The following is a 20,131-nucleotide window of genomic DNA, read 5'->3' as shown; positions in this document are numbered from 1 at the left end:
GTTTGTGTAGTGTCGATGGATTTATGGACAATGTGCAAGGGTGTTCTCTCTAATGTTGTTTCCAAAGTCTCCGAGAGTATGTAGGGTGCGAGCATTAGATTAGTTCTTGGTGTGTCTATGTTAGGTGTGGCTAGCTCCTAGTCATGTATAGTTGCATTGGTTGTGTTGGAGGAGCAGGAAGGGGGGACGTGGGTTAGTAAATCGGTTAGTTTGACGATGCTTCTGACATGAGTCTTTGGTTGCCGCTCAATGGTATCTTCCAAAGTTCTTGGTTGTGGTACATCGGCCAATCTCGCTTCCTCTCTAGGCCTGGAGGTTGACTTCCCCTATGGGTTTGGGGCCAGAGGGTTGGTTGTACCTAGTGTGTTTCTGGTTACTTGTCCGGGTTAGTCGTGGCAGTTGGGTGTGGATCAGTTGTGCGGTCGACTGCTGAAATGGGTGCGCAACTGGTGTTATAATAAATTGAGGAAGCAGTGTTTGACCGGGCGGCCCTAGTTTTGTGGGTGGGCAAGTTAGGGTGATGCTTAGGCTGTAATGCTTTACCTGTCTGAGTTTTCCTTGGGGCATAGATTGCGCATGGGTGTTGTCCCCGAGTCTGCCTGTTGATTGGGCGGCATTCTCTTCATTGATCACTCTAGTTGTTGGGCATGGAGAGAGGTTGAGCAGGGTTGGGCGGTGCAGTGTTCTGGTCCTCTTTGATTTTGCTTATGTTATCTGTGACTGCGTCCCTTAGTATATTTCTTTTGGTCAGCAAAGTCTTTGCTGTTGATGTCACTTTGTGCTTGTCATTGTCTGTTGAATATCCAGGTTTTGAGTTGTTTCCTGAAGGTGATGCAGTCTTCTGTGGTTCTAATTTCTATGGGCATGGTGTTCTATAGGTTAGCAATTAGGCGTGAGAATGGGAGGTGGCAAAATGCTACGCTTGAGAAGGGATTGGAAAGAGGCAATCGCGGAAGCTGAGCATACAGAGTAAGGTTGAGCATTCCAAAGTTTTATAGCAGGTAGGGATAAGGAGCAAAGATGAGATTGGGCACAAAGAGGTCAAGGGACAGCTTGCAGAATGGCGAAGAGGACAGAAGGGGAGGGCAACATAAAGAAGAGAAGTACGGAGGAGAAAGGCCATTTGCACATTTAAAGACAGTGCAAGAGTAGCGAAACTGAAGACGGTCAGGGAAAGGAAGCCAATAGAGAGCAGCCTAACAAGGGAGACACATGACAGCAAAGCAAAAAGGTAAATAGCAGAGTGAACAATAGTATTAAGTGGAGCGAGAGCGCAGTCCAGCACGCCAAGAAGAAGTGGGGGCAACTGCCAACGTGAGAAAAGCTCATTCTCAGAACTAGAGTCTTGCTGGCACAAGGGGCAATTAAAAAAAGTATTCAGCAGCGTGATAAAGTTTAAAACAGCAGGAACAAGCAAGAGAAGGGAGGTGATAGGTGGAAGAGAGTGAAGGATTGAAAAGAATGCCTAGATCATAAGCAGGAGGGCAGAGGAAGCGAGAATAAGGGAGAATGACCAAAATGAGGTCCATTAATGTCACAGAAAACGCTGGGCTTGAATCTTCTGTTACAGAGTTACACCTAACATGTACCTTCTCATGTCACAGAATACCGCTGGGCATGGAACATCTGTTACACCTAACATGTACTTTCTCATGTCACAGAGTAACACAGGGCATGTAACTTCTGTTAGATAGTTACACCCAAGAAGTACTTTCGCATGTCACAAAGTAACACAGGGCCTTTAACTTCTGTTAGAGAGTTACACCTAAAATGAACCTTCTCATGGCACAGAATAAAACTGGGCATGTAACGTCCGTTAGAGAGTTACACCTAAAATGTACCTTCTCATGTCCCAGAGTAACACAGGGCATGTAACTTCTGTTAGAGAGTTAACCTAAATTGTACCTTCCTATGGATTGTGTCCTCCCACGTAGTCCTCATCTTTGATATATTCAAGTCTGCTTGCAGCTTGCTTTGTAATTTTTTTTCAAACGGCCGAGCATCATGCAGCATCGAATCTTGGTCCTTGACGGCCTCCGTAGCGTCCTTTGTGATGTCGACGCTGATTATATATTGGCACACGCGCTGACCGTTACCTCAGTTCCGTTTTTTCCACATTGCTGCATGCTTCAGAGCTACTTGCTTCAGCAATATAATGTCTTCTTACTTCGAGAAATGGCTTCCAACCGAAGACGGGCTTCAAGCGGTGTTCGGCCAAGATGTCGATTACAGACCTGCACAGTGTTCGTCTCTGGTGCTTGGGAATGGGCCACAAGGTCAATGACTTTGGCTCATGTCAGTCGATGACGGTTAAGGCCTTGCGGGAAAAGAAGGGGGAACTCAACTCCCAAATCCCCGGCCCTTACCCCTTCAAAGAGGAAATCTTCCTCTGATTCAAGACATGTCTCTCCTGTTAAAAAACGTTTGAAACATAGGCGTTTGAGGTCCGGTTCACAACGCTTGTCATCCTCTTCCCATGAAAAGGGTAAGAAAAGGCATCACAGGTCCTCGTCATCGTCTTCCTCTTCTGAAAGAGTTAGTTGCCCAAAAAAGAACTTGACTACAGCAGAGTTAGAAAAATTCTACTTAAAAATGTTAGATGTTTTTAAAAGACATGCTCCTCCGAATGTACCTCTAAAGGGGCCCGGGAAAAGTGGCCACCCCTCTGCGTCTATTGAGACCGATAGGGAGTCCCGTGTGTCCCCATTTCTCCTGCGCCTCAAGCCCGAGAAGAGAGGTTCCCTGACATAAATCGAAGGAATCTTCTTCGACGCACAAGAAAAAGCTGGTGTCTGTTACCTCGAAACATTCACTATCGGTATCAAAGCCTTCTTCAAAGGATTCAAAATGTTTGTCACCTGAAGCTTCAAGGCATATAATTCATATTGAGCCTTCGAAGCAAAATAATGTTTAGACACATTTGTCAACAGCTTCGAAGAAACCGTTGAAACCTTTGATACCTTCAACCTCATCGGAGTATTCTTCGCTCTCAAAAATTGTAAAATCTATTCCTGAGACTAAATTGTTCCAACCCATTCCAAGACCGGATATCTTTAGGCAAATGGGTTCTATCTTTGAAGATGATGAGGAGGAAGAGGATCAGCTCCCTTTTGGGTTTGAATATGGAACCCCAAATGTTCCAGAAGAATTAATATCAGAGGAATCCAATATGCAGAATCTTGTAGATACATTAAAGGAAACCAGTAGTTGGGAAACATCACCAGAAACATAATTTTTGTAATGCTGAGATAGCTGGTTACACCGCTCCTTCATAAAGAATGGTTATTGGTAAAGTAGCTGAGTATCTGCGGTGGTTCAGACCTGCAGCCACGGTGGAAAGTGATGATCTCACTGACATATTAGACAGTGGAACAATTAGGAAAGCTTTACTGCCATTCCATGAAGCCCTGAGAGTAAAGGTAATGGAGAACTTGTTGAAACCAGCTTCTATACCATATCTTAATAAGTTATTGACAAAGAAATACAAGACTGCTTCAGTGGATCCTCCATTTCTGAACAGGCATACAACACCTGCAGCAACATCAGCTTCAAAGGCTGCAGCCTATACTTCTGCTCCAGTAGATAAGGAGAATAGGAGAATTGACTCTTTGGCTAAAAGAGTTTTTATTGCAGGAAGTACGACATTAAAATTTGCCAATGCTACCAGTGCATTGGCAAAATACACCCTTACCTTTTGGGGTGTGGATGCTCAAGCAACAGAGCACATACTAGAGGGAGAAGAGAGAGAATGCTTTTTAAGCCTGACACAAGATGGAAAAGATCCCATGAGACAATCCCTGCAATCTAGTTCAGATACAGTGGACTCGACTAGTAGAGCCATGGCTGCCACCACAATACTTAGACACATATCCCGGCTCGGCTAAGAAAGTCCGGATTTTTGGCAGATGTCCAGGCATGTCTGTTAGACATGCAGTTTCACAGCACTTGTCTTTTTGGGGAGAAGGTTGATAGCAGTATAGAAAAAAAACTGCAAACATCTAGAGCTGCAGCAAAATCTTTGGGGGCGGCGATAAAACAGCCTCAATCTACAGGTCAAGGGTGAAGAGGTCGTACTTTTTGTTTCTATTCTTTCATATCTAGAGGAAGAGGCCAGTTTTCACAAAGATGTCAAAGAAGACCTTATCGTGGAAGAGGTAGAGGAGAAAGGACTCCCTGTTCAGAACCTGAAGAGTTACCCTCAGCTGCAGGTGGAACAGCAAAATGACTCCTTCAACCACAAAACTGTGGTAGGGGGCAGACTGTCTTACCATGTCCAGAGTTGGCAAAGCATAACTTCGGATGCATGGGTCCTACAAACAGTAGCAGACGGATACTGCCTACCATTCCTGAAAAGACCTCCCAATTGCACCTCAAGAGCAAGATCAACTTTGGTTCCAGATTCGCTCCTCCAACAGACGATTTTCAACCTTTTGGAGAAAGGTGCGATAAAATTGGTGCCTGTAGCAGAGAGTAAACAAGATTGGTACTCTCTTTACTTTCTAATCCCAAAGAAGAACATAGGAGTGCGACCCATCTTGGACTTGATATGCTTGAACAAGTTCCTCAGGAAGGACAGGTTGAAGATAGTAACTCTTTAGCAGATCCTTCAGGCCCTTCGACTCCAGGATTGTTTGGTGTCACTGGAACTTCAGGATGCGTACTTTCATGTGCCGATACATCAGAGGCCCAGAAAATACCAGAGGTTCGTAGTTGGCGGTTCTCATTATCAGTTTCGAGTTCTGCCATTCTGGCTCACCTCCACCCCAAGAGTTGTCACCAAGCTTATTGCAGTGGTAACAGGAAATCTAAGGAGTAGTGTTCTGATAATGACAGACAACACAGTGGCCATGCATTACCTCAACAAGAGAGGAGGTGTAGGGTCACTGCCCCAGTGCAGAGAGGGAATGCAGCTCTGGTTCTGGGCACTAACAGAAGGAATAACTCTTCTGGCAGTACATCTAGCCGGAGAAAAGAACACGGCGGTGGACGCTACGAGCAGGCAGAGCACGATCTCCCACGAGTGGAAACTAGCTCAGGAAGTCTTTCAAGAGATCTTTGCCCTTTGTGGAACCCCTCAAGTGGATCTGTTTGTGACCAGTGTCAACTGTTAGTACAAGCTGTTCTGCTCCAGGGAATTTCCCCAAAGAGGAGCTCTAGGAGATGCGTTCGTAGTGGACTGGAAATTTCCACTCCTGTACGTGTTTCCACCAGTCCCTGTCATTCCTCACGTAATATGGAGGTTTAGGAAGTTCGGGAAAGCCATGATCCTCATTGCCCGGATTAGGCCAGGAGAATGTGGTACCTGGACCTTGTGGAAATGCAATCTGCCCACCAATTCATCTTCCCCAAAGAGAGGACCTACTCTCGCAAGAGGGAGGTCTCATTCTTCACCCAGAGGTCAGGAGTGGTACAGAAGGAGAACCTTCACGCCTGGTATCTTAAAGGGTGAGATATAAGGATTGGAACCTTCCGGAAAATGTAATGAAAGTGTTGCTTTTGGCGAGAAGACCAGCAACCAAATCCCTGTACCACTGCCGTTGGAATAGATTTCTCAGCTGGTGCAGGGAAAAGAAAGTAGATCCTTTCTTATGTAAACTTCCCCAGGTTTTCTCTTTCTTACTTCACTTGACCCATTCTGTGTTGCAAGTAGCCACAGTGAAGGGCTATTTAGCGGCCGTTTCAATTTTCAAAAGATCTCCCGATGAAGGATCATATTTCAAAGTACCAATTGTGACACAATTTCTGAATGGGTGGAAAAAAGTGTTCCCACCTACTCCCTTCATTGTGCCATCATAGGATCTAAACCTGGTACTAAGAGGTCTTTTGGGAGCTCCCTTTGCGCCCTTACAGTCGGGCCCTATAAGGATGCTCAACATAAAAACGGTCCTTTTAGTGGCTCTCACATCTGCTTGTACGGTAAGTGAGCTTCAGACTCTACCTTCCAAACAACCTTTCACAACCTTCTCCAAGGATAAGGTAGTTTTGAGGGTTAAGTCATCTTTCTTGCCAGAGGTTGTGTCAGAATTTCATTTGGCACAACGTATTGCACTACCATCTTTTTATCCTCCTCCTCATCCATCTAAGGAGGAAGCGAGACTGCATCATTTAGACCCAGAGGGGTCTAAGTTTCTATATCACAAGAACTGCAAACATTCACCAAGATAATTCGCTTTTTGTTGGTTATGCTGGTCATAGGTTAGGATTAGCTGTCACAAAACAAACCATCTCTAGTTAGACTGTGATGTGCATAAATTAGTGTTACTCATTGGCTGGCAAGGATTCACCTGAAGGTCTAAGAGGGCATTCTACTAGAGGAGTGGCTGCTTGATCGGCTCTTGAAAGAAGTGTACCACTGAGGGACATTTGCAGAGCGGCAACATGGAAGTCCCTGCATACATTTAGTAGATTCTACTGTGTAGATTCTTTTTCAGGAGAGGAAGCCAAATTTGGCAGAGCTGTCCTCCACAACATTAACAAGTAAAGTAAATTATTGGCTTCCTCCGCCAAACTCAAACTGCTTTTGGAGTCTATCAAAGATGAGGAATACGTGGGAGGACACAATCCATTCAAAGAATAAGTTCATTTCTCCTGGTAACATTCTTTCGATGGGATGTTCCTCCACCTCCCATCCATCCCCTCTTGCCTAATATTTCCATGTTTTACACCTTCCTTTCTCGCAACGCCAAGACTATCTCCTCCTGGAACACAGCATGCTACTTAAGGAGTGGAAAAAACTAAGAACTGAGGTAACGGTCAGCACGCGTGCTAATATATATTTAGCGTGAACGTCATGACGGATGCAACAGAGACCATTGACGACCAAGATTCAAGTCTGTACAACATTCAACCCTATGAAAAATGTTTCAGAAGGAAACTGTAAGTGGAACGTGAATATATCAAAGATAAGGAATACGTGGGAGGAACATCCAGTCCAAAGAACGTTACCAGGGGTAAGTAACTTGTTCTTCTCATGTCACAGAGTAACACAGGCTGTGTCCATTCTGTTAGAGAGTTACACCTAATATGTGCCTTCTTGTGTCACAAATTAACACTGGACATGTAACATCTGTTATAGAGTTACACCTAAAATGTACTTTCTCATTTCAAAGAGTAACACAGGGCATGTCCCTCCTGTTAGAGAGTTGCACCAAATGTGTAGGTTCTCATGTTAAAGAGTAACACAGGCCATGTCCATTCTGTTAAGAGAGTTACACCTAACATGTGCATTCTCATGTCACAGAGTAGCACAATGCATGCCCCTACTGTTAGCAAGTTACACATAACATGTACCTTCACATGTCCCAGAATAACACTGGACATGCTCCCACACTCTTCTCAGTAGCATAGGACGTGTTCATTCTTTTAGAGAGTTACACCTAATGTGTACCTTCTCATGTCACAGTGTAAAACAGGGCATGTTTATTCTTCTGTTAGAGAGTGGCACCTAACATGTACCTTCTCATGTCACAGAGTAGCACAACACATGTCCCTTCTGTTAGCGAGTTACACATAACATGTATCTTCACATGTTCTAGAATAAAACTGGGCATGCTTCCACACTATTCTCAGTAGCATAGGCCGTGTTCATTCTTTTAGAGGGTTACACCTAATGAGCATCTTCTCATGTCACAGAGTAACACAGGGCATTTCCTTCTGTTAGGGAGTTACACCTAACATATAGCTTCTTGTGTCACAGAGTAAAACGGGGCATGTTTCTTCTTTTGTTAGAGAGTGGCACCTAACATGTACCTTCTCATGTCACAGAGTAACAAAGACCGTGTCTATTCCATTAGCGAGTTACACCTAATGTGTACCTTCTCTTGTCACAGAGTAATACAAGGCATGTCCCTTCTGTTAGAGAGTTACACCTAACATGTACCTTCTCATGTCACTGTGTATGCGACCACTCTTTTCACACAGTAATACATTATAAGTATCCTTACTCGTCTAATGGCATGTCCCTTGCATGAGAGAGTTACACCTAACATGTACCTTCTCATGTCACAGAGTAGCACAGGGAATGTCCTCTCTGTTAGAGAGTTACACCTAACGTGTACCTTCTCATGTGACCGAGTAGCACAGGGAATGTCCTCTCTGTTAGAGAGTTACACCTCACGTGTACCTTCTCATGTGACAGAGTAGCACAGGGAATGTCCTCTCTGTTAGAGAGTTACACCAAATGTGTAGGTTCTCATGTCACAGAGTAACACAGGCTGTGTCCATTCTATTAGAGAGTTACACCTAACATGTGCCTTCTCATGTCAAAGAGTAGCACAACACATGTCCCTTCTGTTAGCGAGTTACACATAACATGTATCTTCTCATGTCCCAGAACAACACTGGGCATGCTCCCACACCCTTCTCACAGAGTAATAAACAAGTATCCTTTCTGGTCAAAGAGTAGCATAGGATGTGTCCTTTCTGTTAGTGAGTTACACCTAACATGTACCTTCTCATGTACCTTCTCATGTCACAGAGTAACACAGGCCGTGTCTATTCCGTTAGAGAGTGGTACCTAATGTGTACCTTCTCATGTCACATACCAACGCTGTGTATGCTACCATTCTTCTCACAGAGTAATACACAATAAGTATCCTTGCTCATCTAAGAGCATGTCCCTTGCGTGAGAGAGTTGCACCTAATGTGTACCTTCTCATGTCACTGAGCACCACAGGGAATGTCCTCTCTGTTAGAGAGTTACACCTAACATGTACCTTCTCATGTCACACAGTAACACTGGGAATGTCCTCTCTGTTAGAGAGTTGCACCTAATGTGTACCTTCTCATGTCACAGAGTAGCACAGGGAATGTCCTCTCTGTTAGAGAGTTACACCTAATGTGTACCTTCTCATGTCACAGAGTAGCACAGGGAATGTCCTCTCTGTTAGAGAGTTGCACCTAACGTGTACCTTCTCATGTCACACAGTAACACTGGGAATGTCCTCTCTGTTAGAGAGTTACACCTAACGTGTACCTTCTCATGTCACAGAGTAACACAGGGAATGTACTCTCTGTTATAGGATTACACTTAACGTGTACCTTCTCATGTCACCCGAGTAACACAGGGCATTTAACTTCTTTTAGAAAGTTACACCTAACATGTACCTTCTCATGTCCCAGAATAACAACAGGCATGCTGCCACACTCTTCTCACAGAGTAATACACAAGTATTCTTTCTGGTGAAAGAGTAGCATAGGATGTGTCCATTCTGTTAGTGAGTTACAGCTAACATGTACCTTCTCATATACCTTCTCATGTCACAGAGTAACACAGGCTGCGTCTATTCCGTTAGAGAGTGGTACACGATAAGTATCCTTGCTCATCTAAGAGCATATCCCTTGCGTGAGAGAGTTGCACCTAAAGTGTACCTTCTCATGTCACTGAGCATCACAGGGAATGTCCCTTGCGTTAGAGAGTTACACCTAATGTGTACCTTCTCATGTCACAGAGTAACACAGGGAATGTCCTCTCTGTTAGAGAGTTACACCTAATGTGTACCTTCTCATGTCACAGAGTAGCACAGGGAATGTCCTCTCTGTTAGAGAGTTACACCTAACGTGTACCTTCTCATGTCACAGAGGAACACAGGGAATGTACTCTCTGTTATAGGATTACACTTAACGTGTACCTTCTCATGTCACCCGAGTAACACATGGCATTTAACGTCTTTTAGAAAGTTACACCTAACATGTACCTTCTCATGTCCCAGAATAACAATAGCCATGCTACCACACTCTTCTCACAGAGTAATACACAAGTATCCTTTCTGGTGAAAGAGTAGCATAGGATGTGTCCATTCTGTTAGTGAGTTACACCTAACATGTACCTTCTCATGTACCTTCTCGTGTCACAGAGTAACACAGGCTGTGTCTCTTCCGTTAGAGAGTGGTACCTAATGTGTACCTTCTCAAGTCACATACCAACGCTGTGTATGCTACCATTCTTCTCACAGAGTAATACACAATAAGTATCCTTGCTCGTCTAAGAGCATGTCCCTTGCGTGATAGAGTTGCACCTAATGTGTACCTTCTCATGTCACTGAGCACCACAGGGAATGTCCCTTGTGTGAGAGAGTTACACCTAACGTGTACCTTCTCATGTCACAGAGAACCCCGGGAATGTCCTCTTATTTAGAGAGTTACACCTAAAGTGTACCTTCTCATGTCACAGAGCAACACAGGGAATGTCCTCTCTGTTAGAGAGTTATACCTAACGTGTACCTTCTCACATCACAGAGTAACACAGGGTGTGTAACTTCTGTTAGAAAGTTACACCTAACATGTACCTTCTCATGTCACAAAGTAACACTTGGCATATTCCCTTCTTCAAATGGATTGTGTCCTCCCACGTATTCCTCATCGTTGATATTTGATATCCAGCTGCTTCAGAATTCTTTTTTTGGCAAAGGGCGCTGTGCGTCGATGGAGTCGACTCGATGTCCCTCAAGGGCCTCTGCCTCGATGATGGTGTCTTCGAAGGTGTATATGGCACGCGCAGTGCCCGTTGGCTTCAGTTCTGTTTTTCCGAGTAAGCTCATGCTTCAAGAAACTACGGCGCGCCTCTTTTGTTCTTTGCGATAATTTCTTCTTCCTCGACACCTACTATCACGAAGACCGGGTTCAAGAAGTGTGATTCTAAGATGTCGTTAACCAACCCACACCGAGTTTGTCTGTTGTGTCTTGGGTGGAGCATAAGACCTCGGCCTGCTCCAAGTGCCAGTTAGTGACCGGAAAGGCTCTGAAGGAGCGAAAGGGGAAATTGGCGGTAGGTAAAAATTCCCAAAAATCCCCAACGACTACCCCGTCAAAGAAACCTTTGCCCGACGAGCCGAGAGACGACTCCCCTTGAGGGAAGAAGGTTAAAAGATCAAGGTCGAGGAGTGGCTCACACCACTCCTCATCGTGGTTGAGGAAGTCGAAAAAGAGGCACCACAGGTCGCCTTCTTCAACTTAGTCGTCAGACAACTCCCCTGAGAGGGTATCTTGTCCCACAAAAAGCTCCACACCTGGCGAATGGGAAGCATTCAGATCTGAAATGCTAAAAATATTTCAAAAACAAAAAGCCTCTGCAAGCCATGCTCCTACCACGCCTTTCAAAGAATCTGGTAAGGAAAGGGCTCCAGCCAAATCCTGCGCGCCCTCAAGCCCGGGACGAAGGCCAGATCCTCATCGAGAGCCATCGAGGCCTCGACACAATGACAAGTTATCGAAGGATCCTTTGAGCTGTAAATCCAAACATAAGTCGCAGTCCTTGACACCATCAACGCCATCAATGCCAGCTGCGCCCTCGACGCCAGCTACACCCTCGACATCAGTGGCACCATCGGCGCCAGCTGCGCCATCGACACTAGTTGCGCCCTCGATACCAGCCGTACCGTCAATGCCAACCGCGCCATCTAAACCAATGGCGCCATCGAAGCCGAACAACATTCCGACGACTCATCGAGCGTCGAGTTCAGAGATTCTTAAGCCTTCGATGCCAGTGCCAGACAACTTCCAAGCAGGCAGCTTATCCAACTATCCCTCCAAATAGGGATGACAAGAGAGTAGATGCATGGGCAAGAAAAGTATTTTCTGCAGGAAGCTTAGCTCTGCAATCAGCCAACTCCACTTGTGCCCTAGCAACATTCTCATTAACTCTATGGGACTGTATTTCCATGGTGGCAGAGCACATTCCCGACGGGAAGGAAAGAGCGTGATTCTTGGCTATTGTTAGAGACGGCAAGGAAGCCATGTGTGAGTCTCTTCAATCAGGTCTCGATTATGCTGACAGCATCAGCAGAGCCATGGCAACAAGACCCGTAATACGCAGATTTGCGTGGTTGAGGAAGTCAGGATTTGCGCTGGATGTGCAATCCAGACTCCTAAACATGCCTTTTTACGGGTCTCACCTTTTTGGCAACAAGGCTGAGGAAAGCCGTGAGAAGTTGCAGACCTCAAAGGCGGCAGCCAAATCCTTAGGTGCCGCTATTAGGCAGCCTCAGCCTTTTTGCCCCAGTGGACAGCCTTGGAGGGGTAGATCCTTTTGCTACTACTCCTCAGTTGGAAGAGCGAGAGGAGTGGCTAGTCACAGAGGCCAAAGAAGATTCCCTCGTGGTGGATGAGGGAGAGGTGCAAAGGCCGCTCAAGCAGGGGCATCCTTACCACCAGCCACTGCATCATCCACCTCAAAACCTCTCTGAGGTCTTGAGTCACAAAACACCAGTGGGAGGCAGACTGTCTCAGCATCTGAAAGCATGGCGAGACATTACTTCGGATGCTTGGGCATTGGAAACCATAGCCCACGGTTACTGCCTTCCTTTCATTCAGAGACCTCAGAACCATCCACTGGTAAGCCACTCTTTGAGGGTTCCAGATCCGCTCCTTGTGCAGGAAATGTGGGCCCTGCTAGGGAAAGGCGCAATATAACTGGTGCCTGTAGCGGAGAGGAACAAGGGATGGTACTCGAAAGAAGGACGGAGGACCGAGACCCATCTTGGACTTGAGATACTTTAACAAGTTCCTCAGAAAGGACACGTTCAAGATGGTCACACTTTCTCAGATCCTTCAGGCCCTCCAACTCCAGGACTGAATGGTGTCATTGGACCTTCAGGATGCTTACTTTCATGTGCCAATCCATCTCAAGCACAGAAAATACCTGAGGTTCGCAGTTGGCGGTTCTTATTATCAGTTTCGAGTTCTGCCATTTGGGCTAACCTCCGCCCTGAGGGTTTTCACCAAACTGATGGCGGTAGTGGCAGCGAGTCTCAGGAGAGAAGGGATTCACGTCTTCCCCTACCTGGACGATTGGCTGATCGTGGCACGTTCTCCCGAACAAGTCCTGGATCATCTCAACGTCACCTGCCACTCTCTTCACAGACTGGGCTTCTCCCTCAATTACAAGAAGTCCCATATGACACCTTCTCAAAAGCTCCAGTTTATCTGAGCTGTACTGGATACATCCTTGGGAAAGAGCTCGCCACCCGAGTTGAGGGTTCAAGACATTCTACAGATGGTCTCCAAATGTGAGAGCGCCCAGCATCTCCCGGCCTTTGATTTTTTGAGGCTGCACTGCCTCATGGCATCCTGCATTTTTCTGGTGCCAGAGGCTCGACTGAGAATGAGATCCCTTCAATGGGCCCTCGGGACACAATGGTCCCAGTTCTCAGGAAACATGGCAGACCTACTTCCGGTTCCAAGCAATGTCGCAGAGGATCTCCTGAAGTGGGCCTGCGAGGACAACATTCTGAAGGCAGAACCCTTTTGGCAACCATGGCCGGAGATAACAGTAGTGAAGGACGCTTCACTCATGGGATGGGGAGCCCACACCAACGATCTGACAATCAGCGTTCATTGGTCTCCATCAGAGTCCAAACTACACATCAATCCTTTGGAGCTAAGGGCAATCAGACTTGCGCTGAAGACTCCTCTGCCCCTGTACGGGGAAAGAATGTCCTGATAATGACGGACAACACAGTGGCCATATACTACCTCAACAAGAGAGGAGGTGTAGGGTCACTACCACTGTGCAGAGAGACAATGCAGCTCTGGTACTGGGCAATTCAAGAAGAAATTTCTCTATCGGCTGTTCACCTAGCCAGAGAAGAGAACACGGCGGCGGACACTCTGAGCAGACAGAGCACTCTCTCCCACAAGTGGGAACTAGCTCAGGAAGTCCTTCAAGAGATCTTCACCCTTTGGGGAACCCATCAAGTGGATTGGTACGCAACCAGTGAGAACCGGAAGTGCAAACTGTACTGCTGTGGGGAATTTCCTCCAACAGGGGCTCTAGTGCACGCGTTCGTAGTGGACTGGGAGTTCCACTCCTGTACGCGTTTCCTCCCATCCCCGTCATTCCTCGTGTTATCAGGATGTTGAGAAAGTTCAGGAAACACATGATCCTAATTGCCCTCGATTGGTCCTGGAGGACGTGGTACCCGAACATCTGGACATGTCCATCTGCCCTCCAATACATCTTCCACTTAGAGAGGGCCTTCTCTTGCGAGAGGAGGGTCACGTTCTCCATCCAGTGGTCAAGACACTCAGCCTTCACGCAAGGTTTCTGAAAGGCTGAGATACAAGGATTGGGACTTCCCGGGTGATGTAATGGAGATTTTGCTTTCAGCCAGAAGGCCAGCAACAAAGTCCTTGTACCGTTGCCGTTGGAGCAAATTCTGCAGCTGGTGCAAAGACAAGAATGTAGACCCATTTCTAGGCAAAACACTGGAGGTGTTATCTTTTCTACTATCCTTAGCCAATCTGGGGCTCCAGGTTGTAACTATTAAGGGCTACTTGGCGGCGCTACCCATTCACCAGTGGGATTTTGAAATATGAACATTCTTCTGATGTTCATATTTAAATGCTCATCAGAAGAATGTTCATATTTCAAAATCCCACTGGTGACACAATTTCTAAAGGCACTCACGAATGTGTTCCCCCCATCTCCTTTCCAGGTTCCAGTTTGGGACCTTAATCTGGTACTAAAATGTCTAATGTGTGCGCCCTTTGAACCCTTACATTCATGTCTGTTAAGGTTGTTAACATTTAAAACCATTCTCTTGGTAGCATTAACCTCAGCCTGTAGAGTGAGTGAATTGCAGGCACTATCATCCAAGCCACCCTTTACTATCTTCCACAAGGATAGGGTTGTTCTGAGGGTTAAGCTTTCATTTTTACCCAAAATCATTTCTGATTTTCATGTAGAGCAGAAAATTACTTTACCAACTTTCTATCCTCCACCTCATTCTCGGAAAGACGAGAAGAGAGTACATAGATTGAATCCACACAGAGCTTTGAGATTTTACATATCTAGACTATCCAAACTTCGTATTGGCAATCAGCTTTTTATAGGCTATACAGGGCACAAACTGGGCCAGGCTGTGACAAAACAGACCTTATCCATGTGGATCATTCTGGCAATTTTGGAATGCTACAGGCTGGTGGGCAAGGATCCTCCAGAAGGATTAAGGGCCCATTCCAACAGGGGCATGGTTACCTCTATAGCCCTGTAAAGGGGTGTACCGATCAAAAACATTTGTGAGGCAGCTACGTAACCTACTATTCACACGTTCATAAAGCATTACTGCCTTGAGTCTTCCCTCAGTCAGGATGGAAGTTTTGGAAAAGCTGCCCTCCATTCGGTTCATGAAAACCATTGAAAACTAAATTCTTACTCCCCCCACCAAAACAAACACTGCTTTGGGGGTATATCAAAGATGAGGAATACGTGAGACGACACAATCCCTTTGAAGAACAAGTTGCTTACCCCTAGTAACTTTTTTTCGACTGGATGTTCCTCCCACGTATTCCTCATCGCCCTCCCAGGCTACCTCACAGTAGAATTTCCCATGCTATTACAGCTTTCGCTCCTTCAAAGTTTAGTACGGTCAAACCCGTGGTTTTGCAGGTAGTTTCTACTGTAAGAAAAACAGAACTGAAGCCAACGGGCACGGTGCGTGCCATGTATACCTTCGATGACATCATCCTCGAGAAGGAGGCCCTTGAGATACATCGAGTTGACTGCATCGACGCACAGCGCCCTCTGCCGAAAAAAGGTTTCTGAAGCAGCTGGATATCGAATATCAAAGATGAGGAATACGTGGGAGGAACATCCAGTCGAAAGAACGTTACCAGGGGTAAGTAACTTGTTCTTCTGTCACAGCCTAGACAGGTAGATTATCTTGTCATAGAGTGAGACCATATAGATACATTCTCTTGTCACAGAGTAACACAGGGCATGTGCCTTCTTCTGCCATAGCCTGAACAGGTACATTCTTCTGATAGAGAGACCATATAGATACACTCCCTTGTGGCAGAGTAGCATCCGGGATGTACTTTCTTCTGTCACATTCTCTTATCAGACAGTAAAAGGATATAGATATATTCTCTTGTCACAGAGTAACATTAGACATGTGCCTTCTTATGTCACAGTCCGGACAGGTACACTCTCTCGTCATAAAGTAAGACCGTATATAAAGACCTTCCACAGATTACCACATGCATGCACCTTCCTCTGTGCAAGTGCATTCTCTTGTGACAAAGTAAGACCATCAGGTTACATTCTGCTGACACAGAGTAACACCGGGCGTGCATCTTCTCCTGATCAAAATTACATACACCTTATGGACAAACTCCTGACCTTCTAAAGGCAAACAAAAGTAAATGCCACCAAAGTGCAAGCAGTCGGGATCCATCCACCTTACACACACACCCCCCTCCACCATCTGAAGCATCACCATCTCTATACCCACTAAGGCCTGCATCCAGACTTCAAGCAAAGCCACGGAAGTGAGAGGTTTGTGAAGGGCTTTTAAAGGTTTCCCAGAAATACGTGAACACCAATGGAACGAAAGGTGACCTCCACGTCAGGTCCAGGGTGGGGTTTTTATCATCGTGAAAGGGACAGGCTAACTTGACTGAGGCAGTGGGTTTGCATCTTCGAGATATCATGAGAGGCAAGGTTTTTACACAGGATCCGCACAAGAGAGGTCAGTGAAGTCCTTATAAAGAGGAAGAGACATGGGTTGGAAAGCAGCTAGCAGAAGGGACTCTGACATGTGTCTCACTTAGGATACTTTACCTCTTATCAGAAAAACATTGATTATTTTTACAAATTTCTATGTAGCATTGAGGAATATTTGACACTTGATGCCAATTACCAAAGAGTAGTTCCGACATCAGTACAGAGGCAATCTCGCTGTGCTGTCTGCTACTAAGACTGTTATAACTGCAAATGATATTTCTTATATTTTTAAGGGTTATCTTATAAGAGCTAAATAGGATACGGGCCCATTTCACTTGCTTATAAATGAAGTTTTAAGAGTATAGTTACGGTGTGATTGATTTAATATTTTTAACAGTCCCACTTTGTGAATTTATAGGGGTTTCGACATTATTGCTATGTTGTAAAAATGTATATAGACTTTTTACGTGCGTCTTGCCTTTAGTTGGACTAATTATACTGCGATTTTTATTGTAATGTGTTTGAATATTTATTTGTATAAATTGTTTGAGCTTTTGTGATTGCTGTTATTTACATGCCTTGCTTTTATGCAACAGCCGATAGTAAAGCTGCTCAACAAGAAAACAAAACCATTCTACAGAATAATACAGGCCCAAGCAGGACGCAGAGGAAGGGCTCTTTACCAGGAATGAAAGTTCATTAGCAGAGTTGTGAGCTTGTGTGGAACAGCAAGCAGCTGGTGTAAGGACTTTGATTGTAAAGGCAGTTCTAGGTCAAGGGTCGAGGTGCGTAAGCAGATTCCGTTCCTTGTAGAGGTTTTAAGGAAGGGCTGGGGAGAATATGTATTGTTGGGTATGGTAATAGTGCACAAGTTATGCAGTTAACTCTAGTGCAGAAAAATCAGCAGGCCCTGCACTTTGTTGAGCGAGATGGTCTAATTCAATGTCCTTTCCTGACTTTCTGGTGCCACTCTCTCTGTCTCTCCCGCTTCAGACTGTGTCTTTACAGGAACTCCAGCAGGACTTTGAGAGGCCGCCCCCAACCGACTCTAACAACAACGCAACAGCAGCCAATGGAACTGGAGTTTGCTACATCACCTTCAACCAGAATGCAGCGACCCCGGCAATGGGCAACAGGCACGACAGGCTTCCGGCTGCGGACAAAGCTGACCCCATCTTTAGTGCCCCGCCGCACATCAGCTTCCACACTGTCATCGTTGACATGAGCGGCGTGTGCTTTGCGGATCTGATGGGCGTCAAGGCCCTAGGAAAGGTAACAATCCTCTTGGAAAACAACATTGCGGGTGACCCGGAGTTTTGTGAATAGTAGCTTCCAGACCTGCATTTGATGTCAGTATAATGGGCGTACGGGGGAGTTTTGAGTGATGCCTGGAGGCCGCTGGGATGTGTTATTTGATGGGTGCTTTGGGGAGTCTCTTCCCACACGTGCTAGAAAGAGAGAATCCCCTGTGGATTATTCTGGAAAGCAAGGTTTCTAAGGGAATTTCTGGGCAATGGAGCATGGCTGTTTTTGGAATTTGACAGAGGGTTGGCGTTTCAGCGTGCATGACTTTTGCTGTTTGAATTTGAGTCTGGATGTTGAGTCTTTGGTGTTTGTTGGCAGATGGATTGGATGTTGGCATGCCATTTTTGTTGATGGAAGTTTAGTTCCATGTTGTAGTGATAGTTTTTTGATATTCAAAGAAGTGATTGGGTAAGAGTAGTTAGACTGTCGGGATGTGAAGAATGGGCTTAGTGTTATAGTTTATGTTCATTGTTAGTAAACAGATGATGTTGTAAGTTTGGGAGTTTTGGTACTTGAGATCTTAGGGTGTATGAAGGGTAATTGATTGGGGATTTGGGAGTTCAGGCATGAGTACATTTCAGGGATCCATTTAAAGACATTTGGCTGTTGGCGCATAGGTTGTTTTTCATGTGTACAGATATGTTCTGTCTGCATTGCAGTCTAGGTTATTGTTTATGTGCATAGATATGTTCTGCCCGCATTGCAGTGTACGGCCATGCTTATATGTGAGAAGTCAAGGAGCAGTTTGAAGTGGATCTGTGCGTAGACTGTGAGTGAAGTCAGAGTTGAATGGAAGAATGTGTTTGAGGCTCTTTCTTTGCTCTGTGGGGTGGCCTTGGCTGCGCCAGTTTATATTTCATCAAGGGAGGTCATCTGTTTCTTTTGTAGGCTCGCTGGTAGCATGTTGCAGTAGTCACCTTTTGTTCTGACATATGCACAGTCCACTCTGACTGAAAACTTGAAAACCACGACATTTATGAATTTTGGAAAGGGGACACTTCTGTGTAGGATGGCCCTGCTTATCCATTTCTCTGTATATTTTTCACTTGAGTTCAATTCATATACTTCTTTTTAACTGATACTGGTGTTCAAACACTAGCACTGTTTTTATGAAACATGTGTTGCTAAATGTGAAAATGCAATCTAGAAATATTTCATTGTGTTTGTGCAAAGTGAACAACGTCTAGTTTCTTTTTGTACCTCGTGAGTTAAATGTCTCTTAACCACTAGGTGGCAAATTAGCCATGCACAGTACACATATGTTATAGGAGTATAATGCACAGTAACACTAATTGGTTGTGTTCAAACTGCTCTGCCACAATTTTGAGTGCATCCACTGGGTGACCCTATCAAGTGAACAGTTTCTGACAATTCCCCAATCCAAATATGAATGCAGCGGAGAGATCCCGTTCCTGAGACGAGCTGCACCGTGGAAATTCGAGGTCCAACCTATTTCATTACTTTTTCTAAGCCATTAAGAACCTTTCAGTTCCATTGAGACCAGTCTCTGTTTAATGCCAGTTAGCGTCTGCATGCCATTGTGCCTAGACGCAATTCAATTCTTGAACGCGGATTACAAATTTCACATGTTTGGCGGATTTCCATTTATCTGCTAGGCGAGTCGCCCAGATTTTAGGAGTGCTAATAAATTGATACTTCCATGAAAGAGAGATGCTCTGGTTTTTCAAACCGGTGTTGGTGGGTTTGTACCCAGATGGGTTGGCCGGCCATTAGGTGTGTAATTGAATTTACCACCATCCATATATATAACATTGCCTGTATACTTGTTGCTGGGCATCAGTATTGGGCATGCCAGCAACATGTTAGCACGTTTTAGAACGTGCCCCAGCCTCTTTGTTCACTAATAAGTCCAACCCCCATTTTGGTTGCCAAATCTGCTACAAAAGTGTTACCAGTTTAAAAATTGGGGTACATGAATTACTACTTCAACACTATGCCCTCCAAATGATTTCTCACGATAAAACCACAGTTATTTTAAAATATGCGTTGACCTTTTGGGAATAAATACAGGAATACCTATGAAAGTAAACAAGCAGTTTTCATGTATGCTTAATGGTACTTACCCTGAGCTATATCCATTTTAGTGAATTATGGATAGATGCAGTTATGAATTACCAAAACCCATTTCTTTTTTATTTTGTATTGTATTGGTTTGTAAAAACCTTATACAAGAAAAGCACATCATAAAACCATTACTGTAGAATCATAACATCAAACAAATGTACAATTTCAAGGGATAAACATCAACAATACAGTAAAATTACAAGGAGTGTAAAGAGAGAATAAAAAGTTTGATAAAACTGAATCACAATGTTAATATCAATACAAATTAATCAGTTTACTTCAAGATGTTTAAAAAAAGAA

General features: G+C 44.9%; 1 protein-coding gene across 1 annotated transcript in view; it reads left to right on the top strand.

The window, feature by feature from the left end:
• Nucleotides 1-20,131, top strand: part of SLC26A9 (solute carrier family 26 member 9) — a 501,176-nt gene that overhangs the window by 362,223 nt on the left and 118,822 nt on the right. Inside the window, exon 16 of the mRNA XM_069633170.1 lies at nt 17,435-17,713. Coding sequence (XP_069489271.1) covers nt 17,435-17,713 — 279 coding nt within the window. The remainder of the gene's footprint in view (nt 1-17,434; nt 17,714-20,131) is intronic.

The sequence above is a fragment of the Ambystoma mexicanum genome, chromosome 13 (assembly GCF_040938575.1).
Source record: "Ambystoma mexicanum isolate Mex_15411 chromosome 13, UKY_AmexF1_1, whole genome shotgun sequence".
NCBI classification, from domain to species: domain Eukaryota; kingdom Metazoa; phylum Chordata; class Amphibia; order Caudata; family Ambystomatidae; genus Ambystoma; species Ambystoma mexicanum.
This window is presented reverse-complemented; position numbering and strand designations above follow the sequence as displayed.